We start from the raw sequence: 22853 nt of genomic DNA on the forward strand, positions 1-22853 counted from the left end.
GGACACCCAGTGAGCGACATAGCTTAGTGGGGATTCGAACCCCGGTTTCCCAGGGTCCTGGTCCAGCGTTCTAACCACTACACCACACTGGTTGCTGCAACCCACGCCATGCCATAAAGACATAAGAAGAGCCTGCTGGATCAGCCCAATGGCCCATCTAGTCCAGCATTCTGTTCTTGCAGCGGCCAACCAGATGTCTGTGGGAACCTGAGCACAAGAGCAATTTCCCCTCCTGGGGTTTCCAGCAACTGGCATTCAGAAGCATTGCTGCCTCCAGCTGTGGAGTAGGGCTGGCCGATATCAGCCTTTCAGCATCACAGTATATCACCAACCAAACATCGCGGTCTGGCGATGTTCAAAAACAAGCTGCACTGGCCTCAGCAACTAGCAAAACCGACTGGAAAACTTAAGAGGAATGTCAAACCAAAAGGTATTTAGGGAATGGAAAATATATAAAGAATGCTTGAAAATGTACTGTACGAACTTGCAGAAATAGAGTGATACTGATAACCAAGAATTGTTCAAAATGTAGTACAGTGGTGCCCCGCAAGACGAATGCCTCGCAAGACGGAAAACTCGCTAGACGAAAGAGTTTTCCGTTTTGGAGGTGCTTCGCAAAACGAATTTCCTATGGGCTTGCTTCGCAAGACGACAATGTATTGCGAGTTCCTGCTGGGTTCCCCCCCCTTTTTCTAAGCCGCTAATCCGCTTATCAGCTGATCCGATCAGCAGATAAGCCGCTAAAAGCCGCTAATAGCGCTAATCCGCTAATCCGTTAATGGGCTTGCTTTGCAAGACGAAAAAACCGCTAGACGAAGAGAATCACAGAACGGATTCTTTTCGTCTTGCGAGGCACCACTGTAGTGGATTATCTATCTATATGCAAAATAAAATAATGTGAATCTGTGCAAGGAATACAGATAACATAAGTAGTATAATGAGAATTATTGGAAGTTACATATTTTAATTTGTTATGAAAGTGTAATATATTGTATTTGCTTATGTTTATTTTTCTAACTTTCCTTACTTTATTGTTTTTATTCATTTGTATTGTCTTTTGTACTATATGTTATGTATATTTGTCTATGTGAAAATTATTAAAGATTTTCTAAAGAAAAAAGAAAAAAAGAAAGGATATTGCCGCAGCTCTCACAGCGGGAGCTGAGGAGGGTTCATCCTAGTGCCTAGAGGGTGGGGCAAGGCAGCTTCTTTGTACAGCTCACCTGGGGCACGGGAGGGCTCCCAATCCCCAGCTCAGTCATCCTCGGTGCTCTCCCTGCTCCCTCAGCCAAGCAGTTAAAAGATGCAGAGGAACAAGCTGTTATCGGTGCCTCGCCGATGAAGCTTTTTTCTCCCTCTGCACAGTATGAGGGCAGAGTGGAATGGCAACGATCGCTGGAGGAAGCACAGTGGTACCTCAGGTTACAGACGCTTCACGTTACAGACACTTCAGGTTACAGACTCCTCTAACCCAGAAATAGTACCTTGGGTTAAGAACTTTGCTTCAGGATGAGAACAGAAATCGCACAGCGGCAGCAGGAGGCCCCATTAGCTAAAGTGGTGCTTCAGGTTAAGAACAGTTTCAGGTTAAGAACGAACCTCCAGAATGAATTAAGTTCTTAACCCGAGGTACCACTGTAGCTAGCGGAGGGACTCGGAAGTGATGGCGGTTTCACCAGCAATATACCACTGAGTGAAGCTGACATCATGGTCTACTCCTTGTACCAATCCTGGGTGATATATTGATATATTGCCCAGGCCTACTGTCAGAGCACTGCCACCATGGCTAGTAGCCATCTATAGTCTTATCCTCCATGAACTAGTCCAATCTTTTTTAAAAACCACCCAAGTCGTCAGCCATCATTGCCTCCTGTGGGGCAGAGTTCCACAGTTTAACAATGGGCTCTGTGCATTCCTGCACGTGCACAAAGAACAAAAGCAGCTTGACAGTTTCTGCCAGAGGAGGATTTGCATCCACAAAAACTGGCAGCCAGCCGAGAGGGTGGGACTCTCGCCTGGCCAGGAGCATCCTAGCCAACTCACCTTTCCCTTCGAACATGCCGATCAACTGCGCTCCCATAGCCATGGCGACGTTGGAAATGAGGCATGACGAAAGCTTCTGGTTGTGTGTCATCGTGTCGTAGCGCGGGGAGATGAAGAAGTATGGAATGTAGGAGAAGAAGTAGAGGAAGCCCCCAGCAGCTGCCGCCACGTTTGCTGGGAATGCAAACAAGAGAGACAATATTCAGAGAAAATAACGGCAACAGCAAGGATTCATGTGCACTAACAAATTCAATAGGAACTCTTTGTTTCGTGGAAACCCAACTTGTGGCATCAAAACCAGTGTATGAAGGAAGGGGCAAAAGAGGGTCATGTGGTCCTGACACCTTTTTTCCTAGACTCCTTAAACTGTGGAGCAAAATGCAATATGAAGGGGGACCTGCAAAAAACATTTGCAGCATGGAGTGCTCCTGCTCAGGACCCCAGCAAAATAATACCCTTTTCCTGGACACTCCATTGCAGTCTCATTTTCCTTCCCTGTTTCCCCAAAACAATCAGTCAGCATTCTGTGTACACTGAGCATGCTCATTACTCCTATATGTGGTTCCAACCTCTGCGCCAGACTTATACTGTATGTCTAAATCTTTTTTTAAAAAAAGAAATATATATATGTATACAGTGGTACCTCGGGTTACATACACTTCAGGTTACAGACCCCGCTAACCCAGAAATAGTACCTCGGGTTAAGAACTTTGCTTCAAGATGAGAACAGAAATCGTGCTCCGGCGGCATGGCGGCAGCAGGAGGCCCCATTAGCTAAAGTGGTGCTTCAGGTTAAGAACAGTTTCAGGTTAAGACGGACCTCCAGAACGAATTAAGTACTTAACCCGAGGTACCACTGTATATGGCGTCTCTAAAACCTTTCCAGGAGTGTATCACTACAGAGTGCAGGTGGGGCAGTCTGAACATGATCTGAACACTCCGCCAAGTTAAAACACACATACACACAACTCTTTGCATTTGGAAAGCTAGCACATCAAGGAGAAGGTCAGGCTCAAACTCTTCTCCTTGACATACTCACATTCCATATGCAGGGAAACTTTTGACTGGATGCATGCTTGACACACATTCTATCACTGTTTATATAATAAGTAACAATGTTTTTATTTGTTAACTTTTTCATCTGTTAAAAATGAACAAAGCGCAATTAAAATTGGCATTGCTTTTGTGACTTGATGTGCAATGTTTTCTACTAAGAAGAAAGCGTTGTTAATGCACAATGACAGGTACACTCAACTTGTAAACCTCAAATGAATTACGTCTGCTTGGCTGGAAGGTTTCAGTATAAAAAGCATCAAAATGAAAAACTGTTGCATGGGTGGGCTGAACAAGGGTCTGCGTCTGCATTCCCACAGTGACAAACTTGTTCACTGTGCTTAGTCACATCCCGCCTCTTCCAGAGAGTGAATTACAGGCGCAACTCTGAAAACCAGGGGCAAACAAGATTTTCAAGTTTTACTGTTGCAGTGACACACTAGACCTGGCTGTTTTTCACTCTGCAATCTGCTCCTGGCACAGTCACTGCTTAGGCCTCAAATTCCTGGAGTTGCTTTTGACATGTAAACATTGCAATCCATTAAACTGCCAAAGGTGGGGTGTTGCTGCCAGCACCTTCAACAGGGACTAGCTGCATTTGCAGCTGATTCCAGTGGGATTTCCAGGTACCGGGTGCAAATCCTGATTTAGCAGGGACCGGCTGCACTCGGAAAAAGGACACCTACCAAATCAGGAGCCTCATCAGGCCTAATTAGGCTCATGGGCTAGAAGTCCCCAGCACTGCATTGAAGTGAGGCATCGTTTCCCAGGGTTGGCTTAGAGCATTACAATAAAATTTGTTGTGCTGGAAGTTTTCTTACTCCCTACATATAATTGCATCTCCTCCCCTTACAACTTGTGCTTTAAAGCTGCGATCCAATTAATACCATAAGCATGCCATGGGGGGGGGGGCAGGGAGAACAAAGCTCAAAGATCAAAGCCCTCTGATGTTTCCACAGGCAGCTGCTTCAAATGCTGAAGAAGCAAGCCACATTTCATTTCAGATTTGAAAGTGGAAAGGTGGCTTGCCTCTTCGGAATGCAGTGGCTGAGCCAAAGAAACCTCTTGCTCTTTGGCACCTCCCTGTGTGATGATAACCAAAGACTTGGGACTAGTCGAAAACACACCAGGGACTGGCGGTGGTTCCCAGGGCAGCATTTATGAATTCGTCTGAAAGGAAGCCATGTACAGCTCCTCTTCCTTGGTTATCTCCACCCATACACCCCACTTAATAATAATAATAATAATAATAATAATAATAATAATAATAATAATAATAATTTCTAATAAATAATTTATTATTTATACCCCACCCATCTGGCTGGGTTTCCCCAGCTACTCTGGGTGGCTTCCAACAAAATATTAAAATACAATAGTAATTTTAAAAAAAGTTAAATCTGGCATACTTTGCAATGCTCAAATCTAGCAATGCCATCATCTCAGGGACCATTCCACACCCTGCTTTTTGGCACACTGCAGGGGCAAAAACATTGATGGGAGTGGGGATGCATTATGTTGCAAAGGAGGGAAATTCGGTGTTATCAGCTACTGTGGGAAACAGAATACTGGACTGGACTAGCTAAGCCTTTGGTCTGACCTACAGGGCTCCTTTCTTATGCTTTATTTAGGGGAAGAAAGCTGAGCCTACTATTCAGCAGTACAGTAGCAAATACTATACGTGCATGGATATTATTGAGACCTCCCAGTTCTTTCATTCACTTCTATCCCAATATGTGGTGGTGGGGAAGCAAAAAGGCATCAAGGGATCCGACAGTTAGTTTTGCAAAAAAACAACAACTAGAAAAAAAGTCCTGAGCTGCTCTGATGCTTGAAATAGCAACTTGATCTTCACAAAAGAGCAGGGGATGATTTTGCAGTCCCAGTGGCAACAAGCACTATCGACTACAAATCGAGCTGCCATAGGAACCATGGCTAAGTTACATGCAGTGGGTAACCCAACCTACTTCCCCTGCCTGGGACAATCCTGTATCTTGAGCGGGCCAAAGCAGTAGAAGAAAAAGGCACGTGTTTCTAGGTTTGCAAAGAGGCAGTCCACACCCCTGGGGAATTTCCACTCAGCTGCTCGTCTGTTATCAGCTATCATGCACATCACTGATGCTCCTGCATAACCTCATAATTAACATTTCAAATCCAGAATATGACGAGACAAAGCGCCACCAGCTTCCTGGTCTTGTGATCACCCTGGGAAACTAGGAGGGGGAAATTGCCAGGCCAAAAGCAAAGCAAAGCAAAACAAAACAAAACATGGCTTCTTGTACTTTCAACTTGGAAGCAATAAAGCTGTGGAATGCCACACCAGGGGGCTGAATAAACAGCAGTTAACTGCCTATGCAACTTAAGAGCACAGTCCTACCCATATCTGCTCAGAAATAAGTCCTACGGGATTCATTTCGGATTGCCTATAGATAAGTGAGGTTAAGCTTGTGGCCGACTCTCTGTGGATTGCAAGAGGACATCCTATCGTTGGGCTAAAAACAAACAAGGGATGAGCATGTACTTCCGTTCCTCCCCACAACCTTGGGCCAAGAAAGGAACCATCATGTGAGCCTCAGAATTTGTTTTGAGTACCAGAACTGAACTGAACTCAAAGCCCTTCCAAGCAAAAATCCATGGCTGGCCACCCTCTCTTTCCCATCGCCTTATTTTACTTCATCTCACTAGTGTCATAGCTGTCAACTTTTCCCTTTGCTTGCGAAGAATCCTATTCGGAACAAGGGAATTTCCCTTTAAAAAAAGGGAAACGTTGACAGCTATGGCTAGTATAATTTGCAGGGAGAGCAGTCCTTCTTTTTTCCTTTCAAGACTACTTATTCTCCTTAGACACCGCAGTATAAGAAAAAGAAATCACAGCCAAGCTATAAAATGCAAATCAAATAGCTGAAAACCATAAAAACCAACAGGAAATGGGACAAAAAAAACCACAGGTGAGATTATTACACATTACAGCTGATAACAATTTGCAAAATTGGACAAAAGAGTCAACCAAGGTCAATCAAATTGTTTTCTGCCAGGATGGTGGATGTCTCCCAGTATCAGATGTTGATGTACACAAAAAGGGTGCCCAGACTGCACCGTGGTTCATAGGGTTTGATTTGCCTTTCGTGGTTCTTATATTATTGGTAACCTTCTCTAACAGGGCAATAATCCAGCATCTGTCATACCATTTATCAACAGAAATTTCATTATCCGCTTTCTAGTAATGTGAAATTGCGAGCTTAGCAGCCATTAACATAATATGAAAGTGATCTTTATTGGGTAGGGCTTCATTAGGGAGGTCCATTTTCTTGCTGCCATTCTTGGAATATTTCCCAATCTCCTCCAGGCACCCATGTTTATCGGCTTCGAAGCACAAAGGGATCTGCCAGCAGATCTGGATCCACTTCCACTGACCAAAAGCAAGGCCTGAAAGGCAACAAGCTTTTCAGCAAACTTGGCAACAAACTTTTCAAACGTGGGCTAAGCAGCAGCCAGCAGATTCTGCCAGCCTGAGAGAAGTGGTTGTGCAAATCAGTCACTCTTACATCCTGACGGACAAACAGCCAAGGACACTTTGCTTACCTTTGGAGAAGAAAGTGCTGACCATGAAGCTGAAGGAGATGGATGCGATGGAGAAGACGGTCAAGAAGGTAAACACCAGAGTGGGGTCACTATTTGTGAGCACCGCTCCCTGTTTGCTCACCTGCAAAAATCAATACCCTGCGGTTAGTCCCGTTATCTACTCAGAACTCAGCAGCAACATACAGACTAAAGAAACCTTGAAGATGGAAGGGAGAGTGTGCTGCCAACCCTGATGTGTGTGTTAGGTTTCAGTGCCAGCTGGGAGATGCTCACCTTTACGCAGAAGAGGATGGTGACAAAGAAGTTGGAGACCAAGAGGAAGAGGAAGAACATGAGGAACCAGGCACTCCAGTGCAGCCAGTTACTGAGGCCCATCATTCGCATGTACTCCTGCGGATGCAAAAATTCAGCATAACCTCATGCAAGCCATTGGGTTCTTCTAACATTGACTCCTTCCCAACATTATTCATCCCTTGAATCCCATAGCCAGTTTCTCCCTTCCAAGGAGCACTTATGAACGTTTATAGTTCTTTTCCGCAGATAAGGGCAATCAGCAAACACTGGACACGTTCTTCTGCCCAAGTTTGTCTTTTCTAATCTTTCAAAACCAGCCGTACCCCTACAGTTCCATGCAAAAGATTGGTCAATATAAACTGCTCTTCAGTTTTCCTGCTCGCTGTAAGATCACTTACTGTTTCCAACACATATGCAAGCCAGAAGCGAGCAGCTACCTACCTTTTTCTAAGAAATATGACTGCTTTAAATGTATAGTGCAGATGGGACCTCAATCTCTTTCCAAAAAATGGATGGAAGACAAGGGTGGTATCCAGCTAAGTCCTACTCAGAGTACACACACTGAAATTAATGAACATGACTAACTCAGGTCTAGTGGGTTTGCTCTGAATAGGACCTAGCTAGAACCAACCCTATGATTCTTTGGGGATAAAAAATTCTGGGATTAGATTCCCAAAGTCAATAGGTGTTTGGTGCAACTGCAAATTCAGTTATATACACCGCAGATGCAGAAATCCACACAGACAGCCTTGCTGCCTAGCCTGGACTGTCAGAAGCACTTATCACTGTATTACCTTCAGCTTCTTCTCTTTCTCATGCACCACAGAACGGACTATGTTGAGCGAGGTATAGGTGAAGCTCAGCATGAGCAGCAGGGGAAGCTGGTTCTGAATGGCCAGCACAAAGAGGTCGTTGACGTAGGGTGGGTAGGGAAAACGGCGAATGACCACCATGAACCTTTCCAGCAGACTTTCCGCAGAAGTGTTGGTGTGAGACTGCAGGATTGCCCTGTCCACAGCATGCTGCACTGCCAGGAAGCCTTCTCGGTAATACCCTAAGGAAGCAAGAGGAGGGGGTCAGAAAGGACATCACAGGAGTTGTCTGATACTGAGGCCACATTCACACCACAAATCACTATCATACCACTTTAAACAGTCATGGCTTTCCCCTCCAATCCCCCACCAAGAATTCTGGGAGCCACAACTTATTAAGGGTGCTGAGAGTCCTTAGGAGACCCCAGAGTGGTTCTACAGCCAATCCCTCTTCACTGTGAAATCTGGGAACTGTAGGAACTCAGTGAGGGGAATAGGGGTCTCTTAACATCTCTCATCACTGCTCGGTGGTGCAGTCACCTCAAGTGGCAGGCTGGGGACAGCCACAGGGGGCAAGTCCAGGCCCACAGGAAAGCACTGCTTGCTGCCTCCTGCACTCCTCCTCCTCCTCCTCCTCCTCCTCCTCTTCCTCCCCTGCCTGTTCCTCTCCAGCCTCCTTTCTGCCCACCTCCAGGCCTGGATTAAAACAGCTGGAGGCCCAGGGCTAGGAGGTCTTAGAATCATAGAATCATAGAGTTGGAATAGACCACAAGGGCCATCGAGTCCAACCCCCTGCCAAGTAGGATCATGAGAAATAAAACCTAGTCCTCTTCTTTATCTGCTCAATGGAAGTAGAACGTTGCTGAATTTTCAGCATTGATTAAATTGTTTACACATTTATAACCTTTAATAATTTTACAGACGTATGGAATTAATGAAGACATTCACACAGAACATTCATAGGGGAATCATACCTATACTATAACATTTCACTATATACAAAGTCAGAACAGTTTCCTTCGAGCTCTTTTTGACGCAAACTTCTCCATTATATCATTAAAATCAGGAAGTTACAGTTTATCATTTTCTAGGCAGTAGAATGCTTAGATCAGACAACCATTCTGTTTGTAACCATTAAATACAAGAACAATCTGAAGATTGCTTCCACATTTGGAAAAGTGGTCCAAATTTTCTGCTGGAATATTATTTGATATATATCTTGGTGGCTTTTCAGCATGAGCCTGTACAGGTGTACAGGTGTGAGTGCAAAAGTTCATCTTTGGATACTCTTGCACCAACATCTCAATGCCATTGTGAATCTGTTCCTTGGTTGCTTGCAGCTTCAACAAAAATGAAAAATTGCCAGTCACACTCCTATTCACTGCTGCTCTGCTGCCTAGATTGGCTTCAAGAGCACCCATGACAGGGATAAATGAATTTACCCTAAACCTATCTCTTGGAGAAAGTTCATCTAAGACTATGGGTGCTGTCCCATCATTAGGTTACCCCCCCCCATACTTTCTGCCTTCTTTTGACAGTTTTGTACTCTACATCTGGTACAGTAAATTTTGCTTGCTATTCAATCTCATCAAAATTTGCCAAATAAAGACTGGAAGAAATTCAAAGACTATCTGCAGAAATACTGTAAAATTAATGAATGTTAAAATGATGTTGGACTGAAAATAAGTGGTTTTGGTATTAAGGCTAATAAGAATATGTAAATATAGATAGTTATATGGATGAAAACTTATAGTTATAATAGGTTAAGAATATAGAGTAAAGATAAATGAAAGAGGGTAAGGATTTGCTGAAAGGACTTTGTAAATGGGAATACAAAAAGGGGAGGTGCGAGGAGGTCAAGGAAATAAGCAAATGAACCTAAAGATATTGAAAAATTGATTATTTCTTTTTGAAGATATTTTTTTCTTTTTTTTCTTTCCCCCCTTCTTTTTCTACTTTTTTAAATGTCTGTTTTTCTTTTTGTATTTTTTATCACACTGTTTTTTTCTTTTGTGTAAAATCTCAATAAATATTTTATTTAAAAAAAGCAAAATTTGCCAAATAACTCCCTGAGGTATGTGCCTCCAAGTAATCTTGATATGCTTTGATTCACACTCTTCGAGTGTTGATGAGAGCATTTGAGCACACTTGCTTGCTTAAGTATGTTAGCATAAGGTTCATATGATTTTTAGAGTTTGCACAAGATAAGCCTGATGCCAATCAATGAATCCAGTAGAAGCTGAAGCTGTAGCTGAGGAAGTTTTACTAGAGAAAAGTTTGCACACCAAATTTTCCCTGGTCTCCTTCAGTGACCTCAGGCACAGAAGGAGGGGAAGGAAGAGGCACCATTTTCTTTTTTGCCTCAAGCGGCAAAACATCTTGGGCTGGCCCTACCCATCATCCTAAACAAATTACAGTTCCCAGAATTCTCTGGGGGAAGCCAAGGCTGTTTAAAATGATATCATAGTGTTTGGGTCCTGCCTGATGGTTTCCCACAGGCATCTGGGAGAAGGGGATGCTAGACTAGATAGGCCATTGGCTTGACCTAGCCAGCTCTAATTATGTTCTTATAATACAGAACTGTTCCATAAACAAATCAAAATGAATGCTCAATAAAAATGAGATATAATCTAATCCCTGCATAAACTTCGTGTAAGCAAATCTGGATGAGTGCTGAATAAACAGGTTACAGGGAGGTCAGCGCCTCTCAAAAAATGACCAGGCTCCCATGCCCTGTCTAATTAACTGACTTATTTTAACTGTGGGGCTATCTTCCTCCACTCCCTTCCTCTTGCCTTTGCTTCACATGTCTATTAACACTATAATCCTGCAGGCAAGATAGTGCAATTATTGTTAGTAATCAACAAGGAAGGCTAAGTTATAGTAGATGTTCGGACTCTAACAAAATACGGAAATTTATTTAAAACAAGCAACAAGGATTCAGCCCAAACAAAGCCTGTAAATCAAGCAAATACATCTCACGTGGCAAACATCTGCATAACTTCTTATGCCAGTTACTGAAGTTCAGTGTGGAATTACAGGCCTCTCCTAGCCGCTCCCACAGTTTAAGGCCTATTAGTTCCAGCACTCTCTATGATCTCTACTCACCATTATAATTACATACTCAATCGCCAACCTAGTATTTTATTACAACAACAAAGTAATGTCTCACCATTTATATCACCTCAACAGTTTATACTATTGGTGGTATATAAATAATTCTGCAAATGCATACATACATGCGGACATGAGACTTAAAAGGTCACATCCACACCAATGCATTTAAAGCACATTTAAAGTGCATAGCTTCCCCCAAAGAATCCTGGGAACTGTAGTTTACCCACCCCAGGGCTGCAATTCCCAGCACCCTCAACAAACTACAGTTCCCAGGGTTCTTCTGAGGAAGCCTTGGGTGCTTTAAACGTATCATGTGACTGTGATCAAAAGCTGCAGTGTGCTCTCTGGGATCCTCAAACCTCATGGAAACCTAAATTCCTACAAGTTAGAATCACAGCTGAGATATTATCTGTAAAATCTTGAGCCACCTTGAGTCCATGCCAGGGGAAAGGGCAGGGTATAAATCAATATCACCATCACCATCACCATCACCTCTGTATTTTCTTTCCAAGCCCCCTATCCTCCTACCCCCATAAATTCCCTTCTATTGTTGAAACGACATATCCATGCAGTTTGCAGCTAGACCTAAGATGTGCATATTAGCCGCCAAATGTCATTGTGTCTTTGCAGCAGAAGAATTTCACCAACACTGTTCCAATTAGGAGATGACTAACACGGAAACATGCCAAGCCTAGGTGCCGGCAGTTCTGCCAACTCTCTGCAACTGCAGCCATTTGTTAAGCTGCTAATTAAATGCATTCCGCCGCTCACTCCTTCAGCGTAAGTGAGCCAAGGAGACAATGAAAGTGGGTTCGAGAGAGAGGCAGGCGATGCACACAGCTTGTCCTTTAAATGATAAACAAGTAGGCAGCTGGAAACGAGACCTCCTGCTTCTCACAGCCTGTGCTGGCCAGCGATGCCCTAGTTTTGTGCCGGTGCCTGCCACCAGAGGCTTCGTGGAGCAGCGTGGCTGTGTGTGTGTGCAATGCAGAGTGGGTCTGCTTTTAAGCACTTTCTAGTTGCTTTGGAAAAAAACAGCCATTTATGGATTGTGTATTTACCCAAAGAGCCTTGCTTGCCATCTGATGAGGGCAGCCCTCACCCACATCTATAACCACACAGTTCATTAACTTAACAGCACAATTTGTTCTAGGAAGATCATACATCAGCTATGACAGCTGAATGCAAATTCAATTTTTTTAAAAAGAGGAGGGCATCATATTTTTATCTTTCCTCCAAGGGTCTCAGGGGGGCTGCGAGATTCTACTCACCTCCATTTTGTCTTCACAACCACAACAGCAAGGGTGGAGAACCGGTGACCTTCCAGGCATTTGTTGGGCTACAGCCTCCCATCAGCCCTGACTGAGGGCTAAGGGAGCAGGAGTCCATCTACATTTGCAGGGCCACAGACTCCCCAGTGGTAGCTGGTGCCCATTGGGACTTGGTAGGGCAGGGGGCAAGGAGACTCACTCTGGGTGGAGTCAGAGTCAATGATAGGTGGAACCAACTCTAGTTTTGTCTCCATCCTCCTAGCTACTGAGCTCTACAAAGCCAGGTGGCAATAATGTGGTAAAATTGGGACGTATTGCAGAACAATTCAATGTATTAGTATTAGTATAGGTAAAGGTAAAGGGAGCCCTGACGATTAGGTCCGGTCGTGACTGACTCTGGGCGCTCATCTCGCTTTATTGGCCGAGGGAGCCAGCGTACAGCTTCCGGGTCATGTGGCCAGCATGACTAAGCCGCTTCTGGCGAACCAGAGAAGCACACGGAAACGCCGTTTACCGTCCCGCCGGAGCAGTACCTATTTATCTACTTGCACTTTGACGTGCTTTTGAACTGCTAGGTTGGCCGGAGCAGGGACCGAGCAACCGGAGCTCACCCCATTGCAGGGATTCGAACCGCCAACCTTCTGATCAGCAAGTCCTAGACTCTGTGGTTTAACCCACAGCGTCACCCACGTCCCAGTATTAGCATGCAAGGTCCTAAATGGCCTCAGATGCAAGAACCTAAAGTAACACCATCTCCAATAAAAACCGCAGAACAGAATACATACTCACACAAAAAAACACCAGCCTGGTAGATCCCTTTGGGGAGGGACCATCGTTCATGTTACAGATAACTTTCTTTGCACACAAGACGTCCCAAGTTTCATACTTGCCATCTCCAGTTTAAAATGTACTAGGCAGCACAGAATATGAGAAGCCTCTGCCTGAGACTCTCCTGAGCTACTGCCTCTGTTCCTGTGCCCTGATGCCCATGTAGTTAACCTTCCCCATGAACTCCCAGCCCAGAGATTACTCACCTGGTGTCCCTCCATCGTGCAAGTTGGGTTCTCTGGGTCCTGGTAACTGGAACAGCGGGAAGAGGTAGCTGGTGTGCCAATCACGGTCCAGGTTAGGGTTCAGGCCTGTCTGCTCACTCCGAGGGGCATTCCTAGGGCTGTATTTGAAACGCAGTCGGTAACTCACCTGCAAGAGGAATTATAAATTTAAAAACCCACATAACAATATAGAAAAACGGGCAAAAGCCAATCTCCCAGCAAACAAATAAGAATGATTACTCATTACAGTGGAACCTTGGTTCCTGAATGGCTTAGTTGCCGAACAATCGGCTTCTGAACGCCGCAAACCTGGAAGTAAGTGTTCCGGTTTTTGAACTTTTTCAGAAGCTGAACGTCTGACGCAGCTTCCATTTGAGTGCAGGAAGCTCCTGCAGCCAATCAGGAGCTGTGCCTTGGTTTTCAAATGGTTTCAGGAGTCGAACAGACTCCTGGAATGGATTAAGTTCGACAACCAAGGTACCACTGTAAAAAGCCAACTCTAACCTCCCTGCAACAAAGCAAAAAGAATGCTCACTATAACAGGCTGCCTGAAAGCACCTGCTAATTAACTGTGCATTATTAGCTGCCACTCACTGGCCAAGTTAAATTTTCCAAGATGGCTCCCAGCCCACTAAAGTCCCCCACCCCTGCTTCATCAACTTGAGGAACCCTGCTCCCGTAACTCCTTACCTGCAGTGGCAGGGGCTCTTGACTGTGAGCTAAGAGGTTTTCGAAGACAATGCCAGCCAGAACGTTGCCAGAGCGGTTGTCAAACCTGATGTAGTCTTCAAAGGCTTTCTCAGAAGGGAAGCCTCGAACTGCAAGGAAAACGAAATACGCAATGAGTGTGTGAGGTGGGGGTGGGGAACAGGAGCGGCAAGGTGTTTCATTCAAGAAGTGGTGACTGGTGTCTATGGGTTTTTGTAGGGAGGAAGGCAGAGAGTCCAACAGCTGGTGGAGCTAGATCCAGTGACAAGCAGAGCCAGCTAACTCCAGACTTTTCCCCATTGGGACTGGTTGAGCAGAAGGTAAGGAGCCCAACAGTAGACAGAGTCAAAGCCAAAGACTAAGAAAGAACGCCAAGGGGTGCCCCACTCCTGTGCTAAGCAGAGGCATTATGCTACAGAGGAGCAAACATTTGCACATGCAGACAACCTTGCCTAGTTCCTGACCTTTGGTATTGATTTCCAGTGCCTTCGCCACAGTCTCCACGATGCTCTTCACAGCCGTGTTGTTAGCAGGAACATAGGCCAGCTCCAAGTTGTATGGGTGCCAATGAGGGGAGACAGGAAGCTGAGACACCGGAAGGCTGTGATAGGTGGTAGCATTCGGGTGGTCAACCGCCTGTACTCTGTGACGGAGGGCAATGAGGATGGCAGCAAACAACAATGGCAGGCAGATCTCTATGATCGTGACCAAAATCTGTCGCTTCTGCAAAACAAACCAGGTATATGTGTTTAGCTTGGCATGGAATCCTTTCCCCTGGGTGGGAAATGGCTGCAAGTGTAGATCAGGTGTTGCTATCCATGCTGCACCCCCAGCAAGTTACTCTTTGCTGCTGCTAGAACTTAAGAATTGACATGCTGAACCATCAACGAGGGTCTGTCTGCTAGCAACCGACATGAGAACAGGCCTTCTCAGTGCTGGCTCCTTGCTTATGGAATGCTCTCCCTAGGGAGGCACATCTGACACCATTGCTGCCTATCTTTAGGTGCCAGGTCAAAACAGGGGCGCCGACTTATAAAAAATATTGGGGGGGCCCATACCGGGGTCCTGCCGCTGGTTCGCTCGGGTAGCCGGGAGAACGCAGTTCGAGGTGGCGGTGTTGGGGAGAGACCCTCGCTCAGGGCGCCACTAGACTTGGCGGCCGGCGGACTATCTGGGGGGTTTTGGAGCGTATTTCGGCGGAGTGATTGGGGAGGAGGGGGCTTGTTGCCAGATTCTTCAGCTGAGCCGGAGATCCGCTGCTGGGGGTCCCTGGGCCGAGTTGTGAGCACGGCCTGCTGAAGGGAGATCCAACCGATTGCGCGACGGGGACGGCCGGGGCTCTCCGGCTAGGGCGCGCGGCTGGCTGGCTGGCAAGGGAGCAGGTGGGGAGGAGGCGGGGGTCCTCACTCTCTTAGGAAACGCACCCGCGCGCCCGATTGCCACGAAGTCCGAAGGGTGCGTGTGTGGAATTAAAAAGCAAAAACGAGATACGGGCAGGGCAGGCAAAGAGTTTTCTGCAAGAGGATGGAGGGCAGGTTGAAGAGAAAATCACTCAGGATGAGACAGTCAAATCAGCCATGATAAAATGGGCTCAGGATATTGGGTATAACATCATGTTTGAGGACTGGGAAAGGTTATGGACCACCGGAATGAAATTCACGGCATGTAATGCCTTGAAGGAAAATATTATGAAAATGATTTATAGGTGGTACATGACCCCAGTCAAGCTTGCAAAAATATATCACCTGTCTGATAATAAATGTTGGAAATGTAAGGAGGCTGAAGGGACATTCTTTCACCTCTGGTGGACTTTTCCAAAAGTGAAGGCCTTCTGGGAAATGATCTATAATGAGTTAAAAAAGGTATTTAAGTATACCTTTCCCAAGAAACCAGAGGCCTTCCTCTTGGGCATTGTTGGCCAGAAAGTGTTAAAGAAGGATAGAACTTTCTTTATGTATGCAACTACAGCAGCAAGAATACTTATCGCAAAATATTGGAAGACACAAGATTTGCCCACACTGGAAGAGTGGCAGACGCAATTGATGGACTACATGGAACTGGCTGAAATGACTGGCAGAATCCGAGATTTGGGAGAAGAAACAACGGAAGAGGACTGGAAAAAAATTAAGGACTATTTACAAAAACAATATAAGTTGTATGAATGTTAAAAATTTACACGATTCGGAAACTATAGCTTCAGCAATTAGATTTGGGAAACAGGAAATTATATTTTAAGTAAGAAAAGGTCAAAATCTAAGGTAATACTATGTTTAATTTAAGATATAAGTAACTGATGAAAAGTATGTTAAATTTAGAGGTATAGTATTTGAAAAGTACAAAATAAGGTACAAAACAAGGTAATAATTTGCTGATATCTTTATTATAAAGAATGCAGGGTAAGGGAGATGCGAGGAAGTCCAGTTAGTTATATAAAAAATGTGTTGAATGGTTGGTTTTCTTTTCTTCTTTTTCTTTTTTTCTTTTTCTTGTTCTTTTACTTTTTTCTTCAGTGTATGTTTCTAACTTTGTATTTGAAAACTTAATAAAATATTTATAAAAAAAGAAGAAGAGAAAATCCTTTCGCTTTTCTGGGGCGCAGGGAAGTCTCAGAGCCGGAGGTTGGGGAAGGGACCCCCTTTGCTCTGCCCTCTTCTCCCATCTTAGATTCGCATGGGGGTCCCCGCCCGAGCTTGCCTGGCCACTGGGCCACACAAGGGCCGCGCTCTACGCGGCGCACCTTGCTAGCCGCGCAGCTGTCCTCCGCGGCTGCGGAGCGGCCCTGCGCCGGTGCCCAGCCCCTCTGGGCGCCCGCTGCGCTGCCAATGACAAGCGGGCGACGTCGCGGGCGGGGAAGGCGTCGCTTTCTTTCCCGATCCTTCATCCTCCCAGTCTTCCAGCCCTTTTTTGGGTTGGAAGCTCGTCTCGTTCGCCCTTCTCCTTTCTTCACCCTGCGCGCAATTTTCCTCCCTCGTCTCCCTCCCCATTTCTCCTTCCTTCCTGACTGACTGACTGACGGGCTTGGGCTTGGGCTCAGGCTCCGGGTCAGGCTCGGGCTCAGGCTCGGGCTCGGGCTCCGGGTCGGGCTCAGGCTCGGGCTCGGGCTCGGGCTCGGGCTCGGGCTCGGGCAGCCACAGCGTCGGCGGTGTTGGCGATCGGCGGCGCGGGGGGATGGCCCTCCCGGGGGAGCCGGCGCTGCTCAATGGGGTTGCCAAGGAGACAGGCCGGCCGCCCCCCTCCCCCGGCCCGGCGCCCCCCGCCGCGCCGGTGCCCGTTATCGAGCTGGTGCGCGCCAGGCGCCCTATAAAAGCCGCGGACGCGCCCACCGCCGCCCGAGATTATTGGGGGGGCTGAGCCCCCCCAAACGAATTTTTGAGGGGGCTCGGGCCCCCTCAAGCCCCATGGAGTCGGCGCCTATGGGTCAAAATGTTTCTTTTCTGCCAGGCCTTTGTTGTTGGCATTCGTCTTTAATTATCTATTGTGCCCTTCAGTGGGTGGGACGTTTTAGGCCTCCTTTTTTATAAACTTGAATGTGTTTTTAGCTTTAAGTGTGTTTTAGTTGCTTTTACTGTATGTGCTATTTTGTTGTAAATCACTTTGCTTTTACTGTTGCTTTTACTGTATGTGCTATTTTGTTGTAAATCACTTTGAGTTACATTTTATTAAAAAAAGGGACTAAGTTCATTAAATTAAAAATATTAATAACGATAACGACGACACAACTTTCTGTTTCTGCAGTAAATTATTTGCCAACTTATTGAACTATTTCTAAAAAGCAATTCCAGGGCACTGAATTTTCATCTTGGCCATTTCTCTTTCATACCTGTAATCAAGTGAGATCAAGACCGTATCCAAGGGATCACCTCTAGATCAAGTCCAAAGAGCACTGCAGCATCTTTGGGACCAATAACCTTTTCAGACAATGGCCTCATTCAGCTTAATAAACTGAGATATGGGGATGACTTGCTCCTCTGCAAGCCATTTCGTGCCTCCTTTGAGCTAGCAAACAAAGCATAGAGAGCCAGTCTCTGCTCATTCGCCTTTACAGCAACTGCAGATAGAACTTGCCAAGGCATCTAGATCTTCACCCATGGAGAAGAGCTGCCAATCCAGTCGTAAATGCTGTAGACGTGCGATCAGGAGCGACCACAGCTTTTGTAATTGCCTTCCATATGTATTACTACACTCTACATATATTACTACACTCTACACAAGACTTTGCAAGCAGATCAAGTTACATGGCAGATAAAAAGAAGGCCAAGAAATGGGGCTCTGGGGGTGGGGTTGGTTTGGATGAAAAAGGTGGGTGGAATGGGTGGATGTTTCGGAATGACATTTATTCATTAAGTAAAGTACAGGCAGTTCCGCAATCTCCAAAACAAAAACAAACAAAAATGATAATGGTTAAGCAATGAATTGCCAAGGAAATTCATAAAGCATTTAAACCATTTGCCCATTCCTCCTCTTTGCTGGGTCTATCAATGTGCAGTGTACATAGGATTTCTTGTACCTATCAGAGTGGGCTAGCAATCCCATACATTCACATAACTTGCTGGGATCATGCGGAACCTTTTCCTCTGCAGTCATAATGCAATTCTCTCACCTGTGGCTTGAATCAGGATAAATCACACGGACACACTATTTGAGCCAGTTACCTAACCAATGTCAGGATGTCAGTGTATTGTGGGATTGGTGCATGAAGCATTCTCCCCCCTCCCATTGCAGCATCCACATGGCACTGACAGCATCAAAATGCCACCCTGTATAAACCCCCCCCCCCAATGAATCAGAATTTACCCTTTCCATGCAAAATCCAGTAAGTTCAAGAAACTTGTTTGCCAGTAACTTGTTTGCAATAGGTGAATGACTTGTTTGAAGTATTAAACCCTTGCCTGGAGGTGCCTTCTGTGAATGGTCATTGCTTATTATGTAATTGTTACTGTTGAACTTCAGTCTTAATAATCTGGATTGTTGGTACTCTAGGGTTTGGCAAATTGCCTTCCTTGACAAGAGCGCTCATAAACTAAAAGTATCTAAATGGCAGAACTCAAATGAACCTCCCACCACCCCATATGGCATGACGTAATTTCTTATACAAAAACTGAGGCACATACTCGGTAACACTAGTATATATAAAATGTCTGGCTCATCTATGACTTTATAGAACCTTTATTCTCAATAATGGAATTCACAGGTGGATTGATTTTTACATATCTTTATTATTTGTGAAGGGAATATTTGTATGAGTTAATATTTTATTATCCCTTTGGAGATATCCCTTTGTACTTTTGCCCTTCCTGGTTTTGACACTTTATGGTTGACATTTCTCTCCCTCTCCCAAGCATATGTATTTATACTAGCAACGCAGGAAAATGCTTCATCCATTGGGTAATTTGAGCTATTCTCCACTAATTTTGTTAACTGTGCCACAAGATTGTTGTTTACACCAGTGGCTCCCAAACTCCCCCCCCCACTTGAAAATTCCTGAGGGTCTTGATGGAACAAGGAATAATTTTTCTGCCTGTTGTAGCAACTGTAATGCATTGTGCTAGATGCTGTATGATTTTAATTGCATTTTTATGGATGCCACTTGAATAAACCCTGTGGTTTGGGAAGCCTTGGTTTATGCTACCTTTGTTTCATATGCAGTGTACAATCATCGTTGGGAGGAAGTCACAGCTCTGGAGTGGAGCACATGCTTTGAGGCAGAAGGCTCCATGTCCCATCCTGAGCACCTCCACTGAAAAGGATTTCAAGCAGCAGAGCTTGGAAAGGTTGCACACAACCCTTCAGAAGCTTTGCCAGTCCCCTGGTCAAGGGGGATTGATGGTCAAGATGGACTTGGTATAAAACCAGCCTTCTATGCAAACTGACCTCTGATACAGTGCAGATGAGGCAGATGAGTTGTGCAACTAACACAGTGATACGCAATTGTAGGCCACCACCTTATGACCTAGTGGGCTCTTTGATTCGCAATGGAAGATCCATTTACACCTGACAGGTGCAATAAGAGTGAGACTAAAGGAGATTAACCTTGGCAAGGGATCATAGGATTAGTCCATGGCCAAAATCTCAAATAAGAATCTTTCAATCCAGCCCACAGAGACGGATCAACGTTTAATGCAAAGCAAAACAAACACACCTTAGTTAGATATGTTTGCATTGCCCAAGTCTTGTACGAGCTACACAGGAATAAACACTTTCCTTCCTAGCTGTTCGCATTGGTTATTTGCTTTGCATTGCTCTTGAAATAATGCCTTGTTGAAATTTTATTATTTCATTTTATCGCTAGATCAAGATGGCGAACAATTCCCTAAGTGGTTTCACACTCTTCCCAATGAACTCTGGAAACTGTAGCTCTATGAGGGGAATAGGGGGTCTCCTAACAACTCTCAGCAGCCTTAACAAACTACACTTCCCAGGAAGCAACGACTACTTGGTTGCAAGTGGTATGTCACAGCTTTAAATATATGTGCTGTATAGTGCAGATGGGGCCTTAAAGCGAGGTACACTGGGAGCAAAAATGCAGAGGTCTGACCTCCACATCTCTGTTCTCCATTTCCACCCTCTTGCCCATGTTGAACGACTCTTTGTAATCTTACCTGCAAGATGTAATTCTTCCAGAGAAGAAGCCCAAACTGCCGTAGCAGAACCATCTTTCACTTCGGAAGGGAGGAGCCACAAGCTTCCAGGACTCTGAGGAAGAAAATGATTTGAGCTTTCAGTTAATCATGCAAAGCAAATTCACAACCAGACAGTCATCTTATAGAGAGACCTACTCCAAGAAGTGTTCTGCTGTCTCCTGTGTTGGAAGAAATGGGCAAAATTACAAAACAAAGAGTTGCATGTCTCAAGAAGAGCCTAGGATTAGAGATGGAAAATACTCTAGATACTACACTTGATCTTAGCCAAAAGAACTGGAAAATATTCTAGAAGTAATTTAGCTCAAACTGTCATCACCTTGGCTACTGGAAGATTCAGGAGAGATAAAAGGAAGTACCTCTCTTCACATATAGTGCGCAATAAACCTATGGAACTCACAGCCACAGGAGGAGGCGACGGCCAGCAATTCAGATGTCTTTAAAGGAGGATTGGACAAATTTGTGGAGAGTAAGGCTAAGAATGGCTACTAGCCAGGGTGACTATGTTCTACCTCCACTGTCAGAGGTCGCATGAGAGAATAGCCCCTGCTAACTCCAGCATGAAAGCCCTGAACAACAGACCTGGGTGTAGATTCATAGGAATCCCGGCAGCAAAACTGATGCAACAAAATAGCCTGCTTTAATAGGACGTAAGGCAAGGCAAGCCTGAACTCGCCCTGTATTCAGGAGCTGGCCGGAATCAGATATCCGTAAATTCCCTTTTGGAGATAGATGTTTCCTAATTCAGACAAGGACTGAGAGAGAAGATGAGAAACAGAACCTGCAACAAAATGCTGCAGTTTAGATCACACACATCATGTGGGGATGTCCAGTGAGGAAAAATGGCGGGCACCATGGCAGCGAGCAGCTCCTGAAGCCAGCCAGAGCCAACTGCGCTACCAGGCTGGCTCTGGGCTGCTGAGGCTGCTGCTGTCACGTTTCCCAGGGACAGATCTGCAAATCCGGGGACTGTCCCCGGAAACCGAGGGCGTCTGGTAACCCTATACCAAACATGCTGTGACTTCATTGGGTTGGGCTGTTCTTTGCTGGGAGTGTGTGAGAGAGAGACACCCACCCCTTCAGGGTTTTTTCCCCCTGAAGGATTTTTGTGCTTCTGTAAACCTCTGGCATGGGACACGGGTGGCGTATGGGATGCGGGTGGCGCTGTGGGTTAAACCACAGAGCCTAGGACTTGCTGATCAGAAGGTCGGCGGTTCGAATCCCCATGATGGGGTGAGCTCCCATTGCCTGGTCCCAGCTCCTGCCAACGTAGCAGTTTGAAAGCACGTCAAAGTGCAAGTAGATAAATAGGTACTGCTCCGGCGAGAAGGTAAACGACGTTTCTGTGTGCTGCTCTGGTTCGCCAGAAGCGCCCAGAGTCATGCTGGCCACATGACCTGGAAGCTGTATACCGGCTCCCTCGGCCAATAAAGAGAGATGAGTGCCGAAACCCCAGTGTCGTCCGTGACTGGACCTAATGGTCAGGGGGTCCCTTTACCCTTTACTAAACCTCTGGCATTTTGCTGAACATCTTCCTTCTGTCTGGGTGGTGTCATTTTGGCTACATTAGGATCAGCGCCAGCAGAATGAGCTTGTTACGAGTTACGTATGATATTTAATCTCTGGAATTTAAAACATTACACCAGTCCTCCATGACAAGGACTGCTTCTCTTCCAGAAAGCGAAGCAGAGAAGAACTCTTCGGTCACATTCACACTATACATTTAAATCACTATGATATCCCTTTGATGTTCATGACTTCCTACAAAGAACTCTGGGACCTGCCGTTTGTTAAGAGGGGTGGGGCTAAGTTGTTAGGAGACCCTATTCTCCATCAGAGAGCTGCAGTTCCCAGAGTTCCCTGGGACGAAGGACTGAGCATTAAACCACTATATTAGGGAACACTGTTTTCCAAAATATATGTATTTAGCTTCCCCTACTGAAGGGGTTCTTCCCTAGATTGCAGATTTGGGGTTGGAAGGTACTGGTGAAAGCACTCTTGGGTCTCAAGCTACTTGGGGCTTTGTAGGCTAGTACTAACACCTTGAATTGGACCTAGTAGCTCAGAAGCAGTTGGAGCAACGGTACAATGACAGGCGGTGCTATGATCTCCATTTGCTGCACAGTGCAGTAACTTGGAAATTGCATTCTGCAGTATCTCCAACTTCTAGAATATCATCCAGGGAAGTCCCATGAAGAGTGCATTACAGTACCTGAGAAATTATTAGAGCATGAATCTCTGAGGCTAAACGCTCTCAGTCCAAGAAAGGCTGCAGCTGGTGAACCA

General features: G+C 45.5%; 1 protein-coding gene across 2 annotated transcripts in view; it reads right to left on the bottom strand.

The window, feature by feature from the left end:
• ABCA3 (ATP binding cassette subfamily A member 3) overlaps nucleotides 1–22853 on the bottom strand; it is a 69635-nt gene that overhangs the window by 25929 nt on the left and 20853 nt on the right. For both annotated transcript variants that reach the window (XM_081169822.1, XM_081169823.1), the window contains exons 2-9: nucleotides 20529–20622; nucleotides 14394–14652; nucleotides 13912–14039; nucleotides 13204–13369; nucleotides 7764–8023; nucleotides 6949–7065; nucleotides 6676–6796; nucleotides 2044–2217 (exon numbers count right to left, since the gene is read on the bottom strand). In XM_081169822.1, coding sequence (XP_081025948.1) covers nucleotides 2044–2217; nucleotides 6676–6796; nucleotides 6949–7065; nucleotides 7764–8023; nucleotides 13204–13369; nucleotides 13912–14039; nucleotides 14394–14652; nucleotides 20529–20582 — 1279 coding nt within the window. In that variant the 5' untranslated portion in view covers nucleotides 20583–20622. The remainder of the gene's footprint in view (nucleotides 1–2043; nucleotides 2218–6675; nucleotides 6797–6948; nucleotides 7066–7763; nucleotides 8024–13203; nucleotides 13370–13911; nucleotides 14040–14393; nucleotides 14653–20528; nucleotides 20623–22853) is intronic.

This window comes from Podarcis bocagei, assembly GCF_964188305.1.
Source record: "Podarcis bocagei genome assembly, chromosome: 14".
NCBI classification, from domain to species: Eukaryota; Metazoa; Chordata; class Lepidosauria; order Squamata; family Lacertidae; genus Podarcis; species Podarcis bocagei.